The 18,078-nt window shown below is 46.8% G+C and overlaps 2 protein-coding genes across 3 annotated transcripts; both read left to right on the top strand.

The window, feature by feature from the left end:
• The first annotated feature begins 5,515 nt into the window (after positions 1-5,515).
• Positions 5,516-11,365, top strand: Ufc1 (ubiquitin-fold modifier conjugating enzyme 1). The gene is made up of 6 exons (XM_028787765.1): positions 5,516-5,848; positions 9,720-9,787; positions 9,987-10,050; positions 10,348-10,424; positions 10,676-10,766; positions 10,953-11,365. Exons 1-6 carry the CDS (start codon positions 5,726-5,728, stop codon positions 11,031-11,033), a joined length of 504 nt encoding a protein of 167 aa, XP_028643598.1. The 5' UTR covers positions 5,516-5,725; the 3' UTR covers positions 11,034-11,365.
• Positions 11,366-12,010: 645 nt separating this feature from the next.
• Positions 12,011-17,965, top strand: Usp21 (ubiquitin specific peptidase 21). Of its 2 annotated transcripts, XM_028787723.1 has the most exons (13): positions 12,011-12,165; positions 12,991-13,607; positions 14,382-14,441; positions 14,617-14,737; positions 14,942-15,053; positions 15,240-15,395; positions 15,880-15,944; positions 16,165-16,268; positions 16,439-16,525; positions 16,792-16,870; positions 17,082-17,189; positions 17,276-17,390; positions 17,599-17,965. In XM_028787723.1, the coding sequence occupies exons 2-13, from the start codon at positions 13,014-13,016 to the stop codon at positions 17,687-17,689; spliced, it is 1,692 nt and encodes a 563-aa protein (XP_028643556.1). In that variant the 5' UTR covers positions 12,011-12,165; positions 12,991-13,013; the 3' UTR covers positions 17,690-17,965. The 2 variants fall into 2 exon arrangements, with proteins under 2 accessions (XP_028643556.1, XP_028643557.1); XM_028787724.1 differs by lacking the exon at positions 12,011-12,165 and having other exon boundaries at positions 12,991-13,346.
• Positions 17,966-18,078: the final 113 nt, after the last annotated feature.

The raw sequence follows: 18,078 nt of genomic DNA on the forward strand, positions 1-18,078 counted from the left end.
AGAGCACTGACTGAGCCGGGCAGTGGTGCTGCACGCCTTTAATCCCAGCACTTGGGAGGCAGAGGCAGGTGGATTTCTGAGTTTGAGAGTTCGAGGCTAGCCTGGTCTACAGAGTGAGTTCCAGGACAGCCAGGGCTACACAGAGAAACCCTGTCTCGAAAAACCAAAAAAAAACCCAAACAAACAAAAAAAAACCAAACAAACAAAAAAAGAAGTCATGTTACAGGGAACAATTCTATATTGAGTAGCCCAATTATTTTGTTTCACATAAGGAGAGTGTACCTTATAAGGTATCATTGCCTCTTTTTTTTTGTTTGTTTTGTTTTTTTTCTTCAAGATATCACCTTTCAATAATTTCAATGAATCACCTGACTCATGTAATTACATGTAATTACAGCAAGACAGTCTCTGGAGTATCTTTGGGTCTGTGTCCTTCCTGGGTCTCCCCCTTGGAGGAGTCTTTCAGTATCCAGTTCTCTTACCTCCCTACTAGCCCTCCTCCCAGTTTCTAGCCCAGCCCCTTCAAATGGTTCTCCCAATGGTTTCTCCCTCAGTTCCCCAACAGTCTGCTGAAACAGTGCCTTCTCCAGTTTCCCCAATGCTAAGAACTTCTAACTATAACAACTGTTCTAACCTATCTGCTCAGCTCAAATTCTCCTGGTTCAACTGTTTCCTAACAATACCTTCACCAACTGTCATCTCCTTCTGCTAGCTCAGTCCTCTTTCTCAGCCTCAGGTGGCCTTTTTGTAACTTATCTTGTTCACAAAAATCCAAAAGGCAACCAACACTGATGGTCATTGGGTCAAGCCATTCTAACAGCTAAAAAAAAAAAAAAAATTTTTTTTTTTTGAGACAGGGTTTCTCTGTGTAGCCCTGGCTGTCCTGGAACTCACTCTGTAGACCAGGCTGGCCTCGAACTCAGAAATCCGCCTGCCTCTGCCTCCCAAGTGCTGGGATTAAAGGCGTGCACCACCACCACCCGGCTGGTTTTCACTCTGGAATAATGAAAATCTTTGTCCTGCTGAGAGGATTCTTTGTATCTTGTGTACTGATTAATGGTCTTGATTATTTGTCTATGGACTGCTCTTAATTCTGGCTCCAGGTCAGAACATCTTACATGAATGAGCCACACTCCAAGAAATCAGGCAGGGTTCTGCCCACAGCACAAGCTTGTCCCTAGATATAACTTATAAGCTGTAAGAATCCTGCCTAACTTCTTGGCGTGTGGCCTTAGGAAATACTTTACAGAAGTGAGGCATGCATATTGAAAGGTTAATCACATCTAGATCAGTGATTTTACTGTCATCATCATTACTTTTGTGTACAACAATGTGCGTGCCACAGTGTCATATGTGAAAGGCAGAACAACCTTGTGGAGTCAGTCCCTTAATTTTATTTGGGTTCTGAAAATCAAATTCAGGCTTGGGTGGCAACTACTTTTGCCCTCTGAGCTATCTCAGCAGCCCTGGACCAGCAATTTTTTAAAATAGCAATGGTTATGTCCCAATATGTTCAAAGAAAGTTTACTAATTTTTTAAATTATTTTTAAATGTGTATGAGTGTTTTGACTGCATGGTATATGAAGTGGAAACTTAAGGGTTCTCTGGAAAGTCAGTGTGTTGAATGGTGTTTTGATGGGGCAAACACATGAAGGAGTGTTTTCCTGAAGTAGACACAGGAGAAAGACTAAGGAAGTCTCATGAAGGAATGAACGTTTTGTTGAAGCATACACAGGAGAAAGGAATGTTCTGATAAAGCAAGCATATGAAAGGGCATATGATGAAGGATTCTTTGCTAACACACACATGTATTGGTCTGCCTTACACTGCATAGTTTACCTCCATTTGTTGGGACTCTAAAGAGAAAAATGCACCAAAAATTTCTGGTAGTGTACTGAAATTTCTTGCTGCTTCCTTGGACTTGGGCTGATTGGCAGTGATGTTAGCTAAGACAGACACATGTGCTGAGGCAAGACCTGTGGTAGACATGTGATGGTTGAAGGTTATAAATAGGACTCAACAGAGAGTTGTGGGGAGCAGCCCTGCTTATACACTGAAGGCCTAAAATCAGCCATAGGCCTAAAATCAGCAGTAGGCCTGACATACGTGCCTGTTAGCACCAAGTCTTGGGTCTATGTGGAAAAACACTGAAACAGATAGCTGGGAGTTATTGTAAACAGACAGCTTGGTGGAAGGCTGCTAAGCCTAGTCATAAGGCCTTGTAGATGGGTAACCTTGGTGGATAGTACCAACTTAGATAAAGACAAGTGAATCATAGGCGGAGTCATAGTGGTCTGTCCTCTGAACCTTCACCCAGCTGACACTCTGTTCTGAAGATATCTATACTCCCCCTGAACACCCACACTCCTTTGTCATCCCCTTCCCCACATCCTGCCTTTTTGTGTATATAACCTGTGTGTGCAAAAGTAAAAATGGCGATCTGATCAGACTATAGCAGATTGTCTTTCCTTGCGTCGGCCTGTTCTCCACTTTCTCTTTCAGGTGATCTCCCCGGACCCCTATTTAATGCCCTGCTGGACAGGACAGAGAGTGACGGAGGCTAAGCTTGGCTTGCTTATAGAGCTAGCTGTGCAAAGTTTGTGGGTCTCGAAGCACGGCTGAGAACTTCTCCTGGCATTCCTCCTGGTCCCTCTTACTGACTTGTGCCAAGGCCAACATCTGACTATCTCTGCTAGGTAGTGCTACCACTGCTGATTGTGTTTGCTATCCCAACTCTACCAAACTGGACTGCTGGTGTATCCATGAAGTGTTTGTGAGTGGATCAAGCTGCCTCTGCTGACCTGTGAGCTGAATTGCTGATTTGTAGACAACAGAGACAAGAGTTGCTCCAAAGAACCTTTCTAAACAGGTCCACTTCCTCCCTATCCTTTCTTTTCCACTAGCTCTGTTGGGTGGAGGGCTACAAGGGAGGTTAAAACATTTAAGAGCCATCATTAAAAATGAGGTTTGAAATGAGGTTACAGGTATGTATGTGCAACACATTGTAAAGGTATTATTTGGGGATTGTCTATGCCTCCCTTTTTCCTGAGTAATGACCAGAGACCTTTATATTTATATATATGCTTCTTGCACTATAGCTGGGCAGATACTCCTCTATTCTAACCCAATTCTGCTGGCTATTTCCCAGCCATGTGCCCCATTACCAACATTCTTGCCCTGGCTGCTTCTGCTCCATCTGTGTCCTCATGGTGACTCTGCCTGGGACTCCCTCACTGGGATTACAAATTCTGCTTAACTCTCCTGCCCAGCTACAGACTGATCAGCTCTTCCTTAACCAATCAGAGATGAAGAACAGTTTTCACACAACATCAGGATGGGAGATGCTTTCAGTAATAATGACCATGCCAATGGTCAGCCAGACTGCAACCAGATCTCTAAGGTAAAGAAATCAGCATCTGAATACACAGCACACAAAGCCATCCCCCAACACCACATGTGTGCCTGGTGTCCTTGAATTCCAAAAGAGGGTATCATATCCTCTGGAATTGAAATTATGGAAGGTGGAAGATGGCAGTCTTGCACTGATTACAAAGTCTTGCAACTGATTACAAAGAAAGTGTCCTAGTCAACAGCAGAAACATATGAGAAAGTTTCCTTATAATTGCAGGCTAGCCAGGTAACGGTTACCTAGGCCCTGATACCATCATTGCCTGACTAGTGATGATTTGGAGCTTTGTTGTTGTTAAGAGTTATTTCTTTTATATATGTGCGTACACTGTCACTGTCTTCAGACACACCAGAAGAGGGCATCAGATCTCATTACAGATGGTTGTGAGCCACCATGTGATTGCTGGGATTTGAACTCAGGACCTCTGGAAGAGCAGTCAGTGCTCTTAACTACATCCTCAGCTCTTAAAACTATTTGTGTGTGTTTGTGTCTTCAGCTAGAAACTGGAGAGACAGCTCAACAGTTAGACACACTTGCAGAGGACCAGTCTTCAGTTCTCAGCACTCATATGGAATGTCTGTAACTCGGGCTCCAGGGCACTTGCTGCCCTTCACTTGCCTCTACTGGCACTGCGTGCACATGGTACCTTACACACATGCTGGCAAAACACTCACATAAAATACAAATATATTAATTTAAGTCGAAGGGGCACACATGCCACAGCACATGCGTAGGTCAGAGGACAGCTTTGTGGAATCCATTCTCTCCTTCCATCTTTATGTGGTAGCCAGGCTTTTGCTAAAAGTATCTTTATCCACCTGAGCCATTTCACAATTTTCTACTTCTTGTTGTCTTGTCTGTCTTTTTTTTTTTTTTTTGGTTTTTCGAGACAAGGTTTCTCTGTGTAGTCCTGGCTGTCCTGGAACTCACTCTGTAGACCAGGCTGGCCTCGAACTCAGAAATCCGCCTGCCTCTGCCTCCCAAGTGCTGGGATCAAAGGCGTGTGCCACCACCGCCCGGCTTTGTCTTGTCTTTCTTTCTTTCGGTAGGAGGTTGTTTTGGTTTTGTTTGTTTGTTTGTTTGTTTTGTTTTGTTTTTGTATTTTTTTTGAGACAGGGTTTCTCTGTGTCTCTGTGTAGCCCTGACTGTCCTGGAATTCTCTCTGTAGACCACGATGGCTCTCAAACTCAGAGATATGCTGACCTCTGCCTCCTGAGATCAAAGATGTGAGACACCACCACCCTGGAGCTTGTTCTCTTTGAAACAGGATCTCATTGTCAATGTAGACTCACCAAGGTTAACTCTGGAGACCTCTGCCTCCCAAATGCTGGGATTGAAGGCATGCAACCACAGCAGCTGCCACATATGGGGTTTGTTTGTTCATTTTAGACTGAGTTGCAGCAATCTTCTGACCTTGACCCCCAAGTTCTTCAATAACAGATGTGGGCATCACGCTTACTGAGGTTTCTTGGTTTCAAACGAATTTAGAAATTACCTGATCAGCATTTGGGAGACAGAAGCAGGCAGAGCTCTGTGAGTAGGAGGCCAGCCTGGTCTAATAAAAAACAACAAAAAATTACCAGAAGACTTGTCATAGACTTAGATAGGCATTCAGTGACTGTCCTCTAGCCATTGGGGTAATACATTTAAGAAGAAATCGTGTCTATATACTTAATGTATAGCACACAAAAGATATTCAGTAACTCTTTGGAAAAAGTTTTATCTTTAAGGTCGGTTTTAAAACATAAACACATTAATTTTGGCATAAGCAATAGCTCCAGGCCATCCTGTATGTGTTTGAGGCAAGTCTGGGATATATAGGACCCAGTGTCCTTTAAAAAACAAACAAGCTCACGTACTTCCTAATGCAGTTGTGTTAATTATTCAGGGCAGGGAATGAAACTAAGGAAGTCATTCTGAAGCACAAACACGTAAATTGCGCATCTTAGAAGATGGTACTTTGAAGAGTTGTCTAGATAAACCTGAAATTCAAACAGCTTTCCTGGTTTGGGAAGATCTTAAGATTGTTTTTCCCAAGATTGCTTCTGAGCATGAACGGAAGTCGTTCTCTGAGCATTCTCCGGTGATTTAATGATAGGTGTCTGGACAGAGTAACCCACCTTCGTTCTGTTCTTCCGGACGCTCACACCAGAGGGTCAATTTTATTTTCTTACAAAAAATAAAATAAAATAAAATAAAAATCGAGTGCATTCAGAAACCGCTTTAAGGCCTCATCTTCCCACAGTAAAGATGGCGACGCCGTGAGTAAGTTACAAGCAACTCCACTTCCGCAATTTTCTTGCGCCCTGGTCCAAGATGGCGGACGAGGCCACCCGGCGGGTCGTGTCTGAGATCCCGGTGCTGAAGACTAACGCCGGACCCCGAGATCGGGAATTGTGGGTGCAGCGACTAAAGGAGGAATATCAGTCCCTTATCCGGGTCAGTTTTACTCCTTTGGTTGACCGAGTAGCAGAGGGGTGGAGGGTAATCAGGTGTCCTTGGGAATTGGCTCCGGGTGGAAGCCGCTTCCGGTTTTTAAGTTTAAAATCTAAATTCACATAAATGCGAATGTTTGGGGGCAATGAGGGTGTTACGGGTGGCCGGAGGGAGGATGCAGAAGAGATTCCGGTTAAGGGCACAGTAGGGCTAGATCTTGAAGGAAAAGCAGAGCAGTGTTCTGGGAAGGTGACGTGTGTTTCTCTCGCGCCAGGTGTTTGCTCGGGTGGCTGTAGGAATAGAGGGTCAAAAGTATTTCTTAGAGCCGGAAGAAGTCTCGATGCATCACTGCTCATGTTTCATTCTTAGTGATGAAATGAATGGAATTTATGTCAGGACTGAAAACCTAAAGTGTTAAGAGGTAGAGAGATTTAGATGTTTTTAGTTATAAAATAGTCATCCTTTCAGCTAATTCCTCTGTTATGGGAAGATAAAGAGTGCCCTCCTTTTGGTGCGTTCTGTTTCAAAAACCAATAGGTCGCTTGCATTATGTATTGCCTCACTTAGAAATTGGCTGAGTGCTTGCTTAGCATGCAAGATGTCCTGGGTTCTATCTCTAGCACCTCATAAATTGATGTCGCTCATTCATTCTCAGTACCCAGGATGTGGAGCCAGGTGGATTGAAAGCTCAGGTCATTTTAGACTACATAATGAATTCAAAGCCAGTCTGGACTATATGAGACCCTGCTTCAAACACAACAACAATAAAGCATATTATTGTGTTAAACAGAAGCGTAAGAATACGTTTTTGTTTTAATCCCATGTGTGGGGACTATGGGGCTGCTTCAAAGCAGCTGACTGTGATTTGACTTGTGCTCTAGCAGAGGCTTGGTTTTGCTAGCTGCAGATAGTTTCTGTGATTGCATGACAATTGGAATTCTGGGAAAATTTCAGAAGGTATATAAAAGCTAGACTGCTGCTACATTTGGTGCTTGATGGTCACTCAGCTGTGGTTTGTTAGTAGTCTTTCTCAAAGAAGAAACAAGAAAGAGCTTAGATTCAGGTATTCCCCTCATCTCCTACCTCCCCCGTTTCACCCTCCTCCTGTGTTTTTCTTTCTCTCCTATCTAGTGATAGGGGAAGAAGCTGGGGATAAAGGGTGGAAAAAGCAAGAAACTGTAAAGTAGCTAAAATGCCAGCTATAGTGAGGCTTCTTAGAAGTGGTAAAATTTGAAGTATAAACACAGGGCCAGAGGGAGATGGCTCAGTTTGTAAAGCACCTTCTACTAAGCCTAAACCTTAGGTTGATCCTGGAAACCCACAGAAGACAACTGCCTCCTTCAGGTTGTCCTCTAATTACCACATGTAACACCTTGGCATGGCTACACACACACACACACACACACACACACACACACACACACTAGCATATAAAACATAACGGTAGGGAAAGGACACTCAAGACATAAGGACAGGAATGAAGGAATGGCTCTCCTACCGCCCTTGCAGAGGATCTGGTTTGGTTCCCAGCATTTACATGATTGCTCACAACCATCCATAGTAGCAGTTTCAGGAGATCTGATTCAGTAACAAAAACAAACAAACAAAAACAAACAAACAAACAAAAGAGTTTTTACTGCTGTGAACAGACACCATGACCAAGACACCTTTTTTCTTTTTTTTTTTCTTTCTTTCTTTTTTTTTTCTTCGAGACAGGGTTTCTCTGTGTAGCCCTGGCTGTCCTGGAACTCACTCTGTAGACCAGGCTGGCCTCGAACTCAGAAATCCGCCTGCCTTTGCCTCCCAAGTGCTGGGATTAAAGGCATGCACCACCACCGCCCGGCGATCAAGGCACCTCTTATAAGGACAACATTTAATTGGGGCTGGCTTCCAGGTTCAGAGGTTCAGTCCATTATCATCAAGGTGGGAACATGGCAGCATCCAGACAGGCATGGTTCAGGAGGAGCTCTAGATCTTCATCTGAAGGCTGCTAGCAGAATACTCACTTCTCAGGCAGCTAGGATGAGGGTCTTAAAGCCCACACCCACAGTGACACACCTACTCCAACAAGGCCACAATTACTCCAAGGGCCACACCTTCTAATGGTTCCACTCCCTGGGCCAAGCATATACAAACCTTCACTAGTTGTTTCAGAATGAGTTCAAGGCCAGCCTGAGCAATTTAGTGAGACTATCAAGAAAAAAAAAAAAGAGTAAAATTTGAGTTAGGGCTAAGGCTAGATGTTGCAGTATATACCTATAAACCTAGTACAGGGGAGACTGAGGCAGGAAGATTTCAGTGAGTTTAGTTCCAGCCCTGGCTACAGAGAGACCCTGTAACAGATGAACAGCAGAAACTAAAATCAGCAGCGCATCAGGAAGGATTAGTAAGGGAAAGGTCAGGAATGAAGGCTGGTGTTCTGCCTCAGGTGGCTGAGTGAGACTGCTCCCTGAAACTGAGAATGTCTGTGGTGGTCTGTAGTGAGAATTCTAGAATTAAAAACAACAACAAAGACCCCAGAAATGTTATAAGAATGTACTTTTACTTTAATCCCAGGTGTGGGGATATGGGTCACTTCGAACTGACAGCAGCTGATCATGATTTGCCTCAAGCTGGAATAGAGGGATGGTTTTGCCAGCTGGAGATAATTTCTGTAATTGTGTGATATTTGGAATTCTGGGAACTTTTCAGAGGGTACAAAAATGTGAGGGCCCTGATAGGTGGGGGTTGGGAGTTGTTGTTAGTTGTTAAAGGAGGTTGGTTGCAGTTAGTAGCCATGATCAAAGAAGAAGCAAATGAAAATAAATTAGATTCAGGGATTTTCCTAATTCCTGTCTCCTCTATACAGTTGTTTCTCTCCTATCTAGTGTTAGGGGGTGAGACAGGGGGGACAAAGAAGAAACCCACAAAGTAGCAAAGACCAGCTACAGTGGTTCATACCTATTATCCCAGTATGCAGAAGGTGGAGGCAGGAGGATCATCATTCTTAGTTATATAAGGTAGGTTGAGGTTAGCCTGGACAAGAGACCCTGAAGAGGATGGGGGGGGGCAGTATAAAATCCAGTGGAAGTTCTAAGTTTCAGTTTTCTGTTAGGTAAAGGTATAAATTAAAGCATACAATTGGATACTAGAATCTGAAATTCTGACAAAGGCTTGAACTAAAGGCAAAGATTTGAAAGTCACCAGCTTGTGGCTACTAATGGAAGTTAGCACAGAGTCCTCCAGGAATAATGTATGTGGTAAAATGTGGTTGGGGCTGAGGACAGACACTACCAGAAGTGAGAACACAACCTCACAAATCTCCAAATATTCTTTGCTTGCTATATTGTAGGGAATATAGTCATTCTGTTATCTGCTTTGAGAAAGCCCCCAACTTATTCCTTTAGCGTTTTCCTTCCTTTTGCTTATGTCTTTAAAATTGTTAAAAATCAGGCTGCAGAGATGGCTCAGCAGTTAAGAGCACTGACTGCTCTTCCAGAGGTCCTGAGTTCAATTCCCAGCAACCACATGGTGGCTCATAACCATCTGTAATGGGATCTGATGCCCTCTACTGGTGTGTCTGACAGCTACAGTGTACTCATATAAATAAAATAAAATATAAATAAGTAAAATTGTTCAGAATCATACTAAAGAGGAAGTAACCATACTTTTTTTTTTTGGACAAGAGGGGCTGCCCTTGGTTCCAGAGCCAGTGCCTGTGCGTTTGTGTGTGTTGTTTGCTTTTTGTTTTTTTATGTCAGGGTTTCTCTGTGTAGCCCAGGCTGGCCTTGAACTGAGAGATCTGCTTGCATCCTGAGTGCTGGGACTAACGATGCTTGCCACTACTCCCTGGCTCCAGCTCCCTTTTCTCTAAGATCTCATTTTCTGTTTTCAGTATGTGGAGAACAACAAGAATTCAGACAATGATTGGTTCCGACTGGAGTCCAACAAGGAAGGAACCCGGTAAGCAGGCCCTTGGGAGGTATGGGTAGGAGCCTCACCTGGCTTAAGCAATTTGGTATCCCATAACCAACTGCCAGAGCAGCCATTCAGAAGTTTAGAGTTCCTAATTCCTGACATGTGAGTCTTCCAGTTTAGTGACCTAAGCAGAGATGTCATTTGCATTTGCTGGGAATGGTCTGAGGTTTGGTCTCTGTTGCAGGTGGTTTGGAAAATGCTGGTACATCCATGACCTTCTCAAATACGAGTTTGACATCGAGTTTGAAGTGAGTGTGGTAGAATGGGAAGTATGAAGGTTAGTAGAAAAGGCTTGTTAGCTGATTGTTGACAAACTAACCTTTCATGTAGGGACCAAATAAAGCTTTTAAAGTGGGAGGGGAAAACTGAGGTTTGAAGCAGCTATGTAACAGTTACTATTCTCTGTGTCTAGAATCCTAATATGTACATGCCACTGGGGGAATCTTCGGAACAAGCAGTTCAGCCAAGAGATACATATGTTTGATTAGACTAGTTCATTTTTCCTCTCACTTGTCTGTTTTATTATGGCTTTGTAATTTCTCCAGATTCCTGTCACGTACCCCACTACTGCTCCAGAAATTGCAGTCCCTGAGCTGGATGGGAAGACAGCAAAGATGTACAGGTAGGACTGAGTAGGAGGTGAGAAAGAGCAAAGGTAGCCTTGGGGAGGAGCTCAAGAGACAAATGGCTTCTCCAGAGCCTGCTGCTCCAGAGTCTAGAGGGAATCCGGGTCTCCTATGTCAAGCCTATGAAAAGTCCTTAGCTGACCTTGTTCTCGATTCTGAGCACAAATAATCTTCCTAAGTTCCCAAGAGGCTGCTATACATTAAGCCAGTTTTGTGTGTCAACACCTTCCTCTTGTCTTTCTCATAGGGGTGGCAAAATATGTCTGACTGATCATTTCAAACCTTTGTGGGCCAGGAATGTACCCAAGTTTGGACTAGCTCATCTCATGGCCCTGGGGGTAAGTTTGTTATTCTTGGTGTATGCGAGGAAGAGGGAGGGTTCAGGGATAAGCAATATTATACACGTAGCTGAGACTAAACATCCTCCTAGACTCTAGGACCTAGAGTCTCTGGAAAGGAGGCTCAGGTGGAACAAGAGGCATGGACTGTGGCAGTAACCTCACAGGGTTTCCCTTGCATTGCAGCTGGGTCCTTGGCTGGCAGTGGAAGTCCCTGATCTGATTCAGAAGGGTGTGATCCAGCACAAAGAAAAATGCAACCAATGAAGGATGAAGCCTCTGAGGCAGGACAGAGGAACTGTTGCTAGACTCTATTCATTCCTGCTTTCTCCTTTCTCATGATTCCTTCAAGGGGTCACCTCTGGCTGTTACAAAGTAGCTGGAGGGACAAATACAAAACCCAACAAGAGGGCAAGGTCGCAACGTTTCTAAATTAAGCTATACAGAGAGGTGAAAGATTTGGGCCTTGAAATAGGCAATTTGTATCTCTTCTCCAAGTAGAGCCCTGGAGGCATTTTGGAGGCATGAGGTGTAACTGACAGCATATAGCTTTTTGGTTTCTGGAGACAACCTGTCAATAAAAGCTGCTTCCCATGGTGGCCTGTGGTTCTCCTTCATGGCTGTTAACAAGGTAAACAAGCAAAATAAGGAGGTACATGAACAACTACACTAGCTTGGGGGGAGGGAGTGAATGGAAGAAAATCTGGTTTCTTTCCCTGCTATTGGGGTTTACTTTTGTCCTTTAGCAGTGGACCGTGCTTTACTTACTGCCTGAGCCTACAAAGAAGCTTGAAGAATGGGTTTCACAGGTCCAGCGTTCTCTGCCCACTAGGGATCTCCCCATCCTTAGGTGGAGTTGCTAAATGCTTCTCTATTGGTTTGCTGCTAGACCTGGACCTGCATGCTGCTTTCTCATTGCATCCCTCTTGTTTGGGAAGAATCTGTGTTGCAAACCCTTCTATTATTCTTCGACTTTTTGTCTCTTCATCCCTATGGACCATATATGACTGGGTGAGGAGCCTTGGCCTCAGAGGCTTGCAGCAATGGTTGAAAGACCACCACTAGGCAGGGCCTGAAACTAGTGGTTCTAAAGTTGGCTGCGTTTCCATGGTGTCGGTCGGGGAGCCGTGGGGGCGGGCTCACGCAAGCGCCGAGGAGGTAGGTGGGAGGATTCCGAGTGTGGGCGCGCAGGCGCTTAAGAGACTGTGAAGCCGGTGGCCGGTGGCCAGGCGGCACCAACAAAGATGGCGGCGGCCCTTGCGGCGGGAGCAAGCTGGGCAACAGCTGCAGCTAAAACTGCAGCCTGGCCTGCGGGGAGGCTGTTCTGGGGTAGGAGGGGGTGGCCTTGAGCTGGAGCTGGACCCCGGCTGGCCTCCCCCGCCGCCTCACCGGGGGACAGGTATGGGCCGGGACGTTAATGGCGGGGTGGGGTGGGAGAGCCGAGGGAAGATGGATCCAGACCCCAAAGGACGTTCACCACAAAGGGAAATGGTCGCGGTGCCCACTGGGGCCTGGGAGCACTGGGCTCGAAGAACAGCATTCTCGGACCGCGGGGAATATGCCGCCGGACCCCACAGCCAATCAGCAGCCTCGGCCTTTCTGCCCTCGAGGGGGGCGGACCCGGGTAAAACCCTGCTGTGGTGGGAGAGGTGTACAAATTAGGGGTCAAGTAGTTTGTCCTCCATCTCAAACCATTGCCCCTCTGGGCCCAAATACCAAGTAGGATCCGAGAATTGGAGGAGGGAGTGGATTGCAGATCACCCGTTTAATCGGCTTCATTTGCAACCTAGAGGAGCAGGGGTTGAGATTGGAATGCTGTCTTTTGGAGTGATTCCTGCGTCCACAGTGCCAGGTCTATGGCACATCCCACTTGACTAGCCACATATGAGGATTTTTAGAAGTTTGTAGATTATAAAAACAGCTGAGATTGAGATTACCATTGGCTTTTAAATAAATCTGTATTCTATAGACAGAGGGGGTAGGACATGGAAAGGTCAAAATGATGGTCTACTATCCAGTCATTTGTTTACTCAAGGAGTACTAAGGTGTTTTTTGGTTTTTTGGGGGGTTTTGTTTTTGTGCCAAACATTGCCAGGTCCTGAAATGCAAGAACTGATTTTATAAACGTTATTAGTGCCCTCGGTACATGAAGAAGCCAGCTTGCATGGTAGCCTGTATCTTATCTCCCTTCCTAATTCAAATGCTGCCCCTCTGTTCTCCTCAGGTCCAGCCTGTGGGGTGCCCACAATGCCCCAGGCTTCTGAGCACCGCCTGGGCCGTACTCGAGAGCCACCTGTCAATGTACAGCCCCGAGTGGGAGTCAAGATACCATTTCCTCCCCGGGCCCGCAGCAAGGAGTGCCGAAACCCAGTTCCTGGGCCAAACTCCATGTTACGACCTTTGCCTCCCAGGCCAGGTCCCCCAGACGAAAGGCTCAAGAGACTGGAGTTGGGTCGGGGTCGGACCTCTAATCCTAGAGGTCCCCTTCGAGCAGATCATGGGGTTCCCTTGCCTGGCTCACCGCCCCCAACTGTGGCTCTGCCTCTCCCATCCCGGACCAACTTAGCCCGTTCTAAGTCTGTGAGCAGTGGGGACTTGCGTCCATTGGGGATTGCCTTGGGAGGGCACCGTGGCGCTGGTGAGCTAGGGTCTGCACTGAGCCGCTTGGCACTCCGGCCTGAGCCACCCACTTTGAGACGTAGTACTTCTCTCCGGCGTCTTGGGGGCTTCCCTGGCCCCCCTACCCTGCTCACCATACGGACAGAGCCCCCTACTTCCCATGGCTCCTTCCACATGATAGCTGCCCGGCCTTCTGAGCCTTTCTACTCTGATGACAAGATGGTGAGGACTTGCCAGCACACGTGGTCTTCCATGCTCATGTTCCTCTTGCCTTCAACTTTGTCATACTATGGCTTTCCTGTGTTCCCTTCTCCAAGTCCCGTTGTCAACCCCTCATTACACCAGTGGATTCTTGTCTTTTCTGAGACCTTCTAGATCTTATTTTGGGTTGTATGTGATTCTCCAACTTGGTGTGCCATTCTAGTCCCTAGGGACTTAGCCCGAGTATTTAGAATTCTTCTTTGGGTCCTTAGGCCCTCTCTTTTAAGGCAGCTTTTCTCCTAGGACTGGGCCTAGGCCTAATTAATCCCTAGAGCTGAGAAGGGGTGGAGTTAAGAGCACCTCTACTGAGAAGGGGTGGAGTTAAGAGCACCTCTACTGGTGTGGTTACCCATTTCCTGAGCTAACTGAGCTAGGCTGCTTGCAGTTGGAGCCAGCAGGAGAGGGTGCAAGAAGGGGCCACGGGGGCAGGAGGGGGGTTTGGGGGCAGTAAAGTGGGTGTGGGGAGCAGCTGGGCAACCATGCCAGTGCTTAGGGAGTTGCCTCAGGAGCTGCAGCGGCGGCTAGCTTGGCAGCGGAGTAAATGGGGACTAGGTATGACAGCCATGGCTGAATCTGTGGTACACTCAGCTGTAATGGGTTTACTACTCATGACCAGTGAGGTAAGATGACCAGTGAGGGAAGCAGGGTAGAGCTGGGCACAGATGGCGCTGGGGAGACATTGGCAGCATGCTATTGAAAACGCCAGGAGAATATGACTGTCCTCTGACTTTCTAGGCTCACCACACACTGCTTCTGGGCTCTGGTCATGTTGGCCTCCGAAATCTAGGAAATACAGTAAGAGCCATTTTCCTGTCCTTCTCTGTAAAAGCAATGTGAGATGGTGTTGGGGGCGGAGACAAGTGCAGACCTAGGCAGGGCATGCAGGAGTGCACTGACACTCTCTTAGTCCTGCTGAGCACTGGTCTGGAAAGGTAACAACAGCAGTGTTCCCACTGCCCCCCCCCCCCAGTGCTTCCTGAACGCAGTGCTACAGTGTTTGAGCAGTACAAGGCCTCTTCGAGACTTTTGTCTGCGAAGGGACTTCCGACAAGAGGTGCCTAGAGGAGGCAGAGCCCAGGAACTCACAGAAGGTGGGCAACTACTCCTGATACTTCTCTCTCCCCCAACCCCTTCAGTTCTATCCTCCCAATACTCATGGTTTCCAGACCTTCAAGCTGGTGGTTACATCCATTTTCCTCAGTTTCTTTTTGGCGATTTTCTAGCCACTGAATCTCCTTCCGCCTGCTCTTCTAGACATTAACTTTGAAATCCCTTCCCCACTGTCCGACCAACAGCCTTTGCAGATGTGATTGGTGCCCTCTGGCATCCTGACTCCTGTGAAGCTGTGAATCCTACCCGATTCCGGGCTGTCTTCCAGAAATACGTCCCTTCCTTCTCTGGATACAGGTGGGGAAACTGAGTGAATGGGCTTTCTCTCTGACTAGGTCTGGGGTTGGAGCCAAGCAGAAGCTCTAGCAGCAGTGTTCTGAGCCTTGAGATTTCCTACACTGTGGAAAGAGGGACCCACATTTGGGCAGGGGATACTGTGTGGACCATGAGGGGATTAGTTGCCTATATTCTGTCTGGCTGTAGCCAGCAGGATGCCCAAGAGTTCCTGAAGCTCCTCATGGAGCGGTTGCACCTCGAAATCAACCGACGAGGCCACCGGGCACCACCAATCCTGGCCAGTGGTCCAGTTCCTTCTGCACCTCGCCGAGGAGGAGCTCTGCATGAAGAACCTGAATTGAGGTAAGAGTTGGTCCCCCTTGCTCCTCTTCCCAGTAGTTCATCAGCATTCAGTCGTCACAGAACTGGGCTAACTGAAACTGGAAATGTAGGGCTTAGGGGAGACTCTTTAGCACAGGAAAAAAAAAAAAAGAAAAAAAAAGGAAGAGGGAAGCTGAAAAGTACTTATAGAGGCAGAAAATAGTGTCAGGGATGCCATTAAACTGGGGAAGGAGAGAACTTCTACAGTCAAATATGTCAAAAGAGCTTGTAGAGGGAGATTATCTATCTATCTATCTATCTATCTATCTATATCTATCTATCTCGCCTTTCATCTTGGATTTCCCCAGAAAGTTCCCCGAAGTATTACTTACTCCTTTGACTAGAAATTTAGGGAAGGAGCTGGTATATGGACAGGGAGCAGGGTTCTGTGGATAATTTCTGTGGTTTGGGGCACCCAGTATTACAGCTGTCTCACAGGTTGCCCCCTTCCTTTGCTCTGTGGTAGTGATGATGACCGAGCCAACTTAATGTGGAAGCGCTACCTGGAGCGAGAAGACAGCAAGATTGTGGGTATGCAATGGGGCAGCAGAGTGGGAGCTGGGGCTCGGGAGGAGGAGGCACGGGAGCAAGGGTAGATGCCGAGTGTGGGAAACGGTGTGTGGAGCTGAGCAGCAGCGTTGTAGTTAGAAAGGCAGATCAAAGGCACAGGACGAGACAGGATTCTAGGAGAGCACTTCAGGCATCTGACTATGACGATGACAACTTCTCCTGCCTTTTTGCTTCTACCTAGACCTGTTTGTGGGCCAGTTGAAAAGTTGCCTCAAGTGCCAGGCCTGTGGGTATCGCTCCACGACCTTCGAGGTTTTTTGTGACCTGTCCCTGCCCATCCCTAAGGTGGGATTCCAGTAGATTCCAGGAGTGATGGAACATGGGTTCTGTGACCCACCCTTCCCCATCCCTAAGTGTGGGTGGGAACAGAATTAAAGCCTGGATTTTAAAAAGATTTTTAAAAAAAAGGGGGGGGGAACTCAATATGCTGACCCTCACTTCCCCTTTCCCCCTAGAAAGGATTTGCTGGGGGCAAAGTGTCTTTGCGCGATTGCTTCAGCCTTTTCACCAAGGAGGAAGAACTAGAGTCGGAGAATGCCCCAGTATGTGGGACTTCAATGGGGGAGCTAGTGGGAGGGGGGACCTGGGTGGGTCTGTCTAGATAAAAGGAGATGCATGTCTCTCTGACTTGGGAATAACAGTTACACGTCTGAGCGTGTGTTGGGGGTCTCAGGTATGTCCTACTATGCCTAGGTTAAAGGAGGGGCAAAGCAATGAGACACATACTAAATTTATGTGTGAGTTGGGGTGTCAGAAAGACCAGTCTAGGTGGGAGCACACTGACTAACACTATTTGCTGTTTATTTAGGTGTGTGACCGATGTCGGCAGAAAACACGAAGTACCAAAAAATTGACAGTACAAAGATTCCCCCGAATCCTCGTGCTCCATATCCTAATCTTCAAGTTCTTATTTCTCTTAGGGTATCTCCCATACAGTGTTTCCTCACCTTCAATGAGTTTCCCTGAGGGAAAACCTGCCACCCCAACTTTCTCTGCCACCTTTCAGGACGTGTTGGGGGAATGGAGGGTACTGAATTTATTACTGCAGTCCCTGTTAAAGACCCTTAGCCTCCCCAATGCTCCTTAACCAGGGCTTAGATCTGAACCGATTTTCCACCTCCCGAGGCTCCATCAAGAAAAGTTCAGTAGGTGTAGACTTCCCACTGCAGCGACTAAGCCTAGGGGACTTTGCCAGCGACAAAGCGGGTGAGTCTGGCAGGGAACGTCCTAAGGAATCTTCAGAAGGGAGACAAAACTTGTGGCTGTAGAAACTGATGTTATCTAACCCGCAGGAAGCCCTGTCTACCAGCTATATGCCCTTTGCAATCACTCGGGTAGCGTCCACTATGGCCACTACACAGCCCTGTGCCGGTGCCAGACTGGTTGGCATGTCTACAATGACTCCCGGTGAGAACAACCTCTTATTCAACTCCTGCCCTACCCCACTGTAGCCCTGGCACCACCCCTTCCTATGAGGTCTGAAAAGATAAGTTCCTGACAAAGGGTAGATAGAGAGTCTCTCTTGATCTCCACCTGGCTACTCCATATTGAGTCTTGTAGGACAGAGGGGGAATCTACCGGAATGACCACAGCCATTTTCCATTTCTCTTCTCAGTGTCTCCCCTGTCAGTGAAAATCAGGTGGCATCCAGTGAGGGCTACGTGCTGTTCTACCAATTGATGCAGGAACCACTTCGGTGCCTGTGACACCATCTTGAAGCCCTGGCACCTGTGAAAATCTTCTCAATACCGTTAAGCTCCCAGGCTCCCCACTTACCTCACAGACGTCTATTTTTGTGTCTTTTTAATCGGGGAGGGGAGGAGGGTTGGTTGTAGCTCCCATTATTTTTTTTATTAAGAAGTACCCTTCCGCCTTGTTTTCCTGTCCCATGTACAGAAAGTACCAGGCCCTTGACCATGTACAGCCCCCAGAACCTCTGCAATCTCACTTTTTTTGTGAATAAATTTATTAAGAAAAAGTAATGTTCATGTTTGTATTTGTGGTTAAGAGGAAATGGGTATCTAGAACTTTGGTTCAGTTGGAGCCTTTCTGGGCCGCAATTCTCTGGACAGGTGGGGGCGCTCTCACAGCAGAA

Source organism: Grammomys surdaster, unplaced genomic scaffold (assembly GCF_004785775.1).
Source record: "Grammomys surdaster isolate TR1022 unplaced genomic scaffold, NIH_TR_1.0 125672, whole genome shotgun sequence".
Lineage (NCBI taxonomy): Eukaryota > Metazoa > Chordata > Mammalia > Rodentia > Muridae > Grammomys > Grammomys surdaster.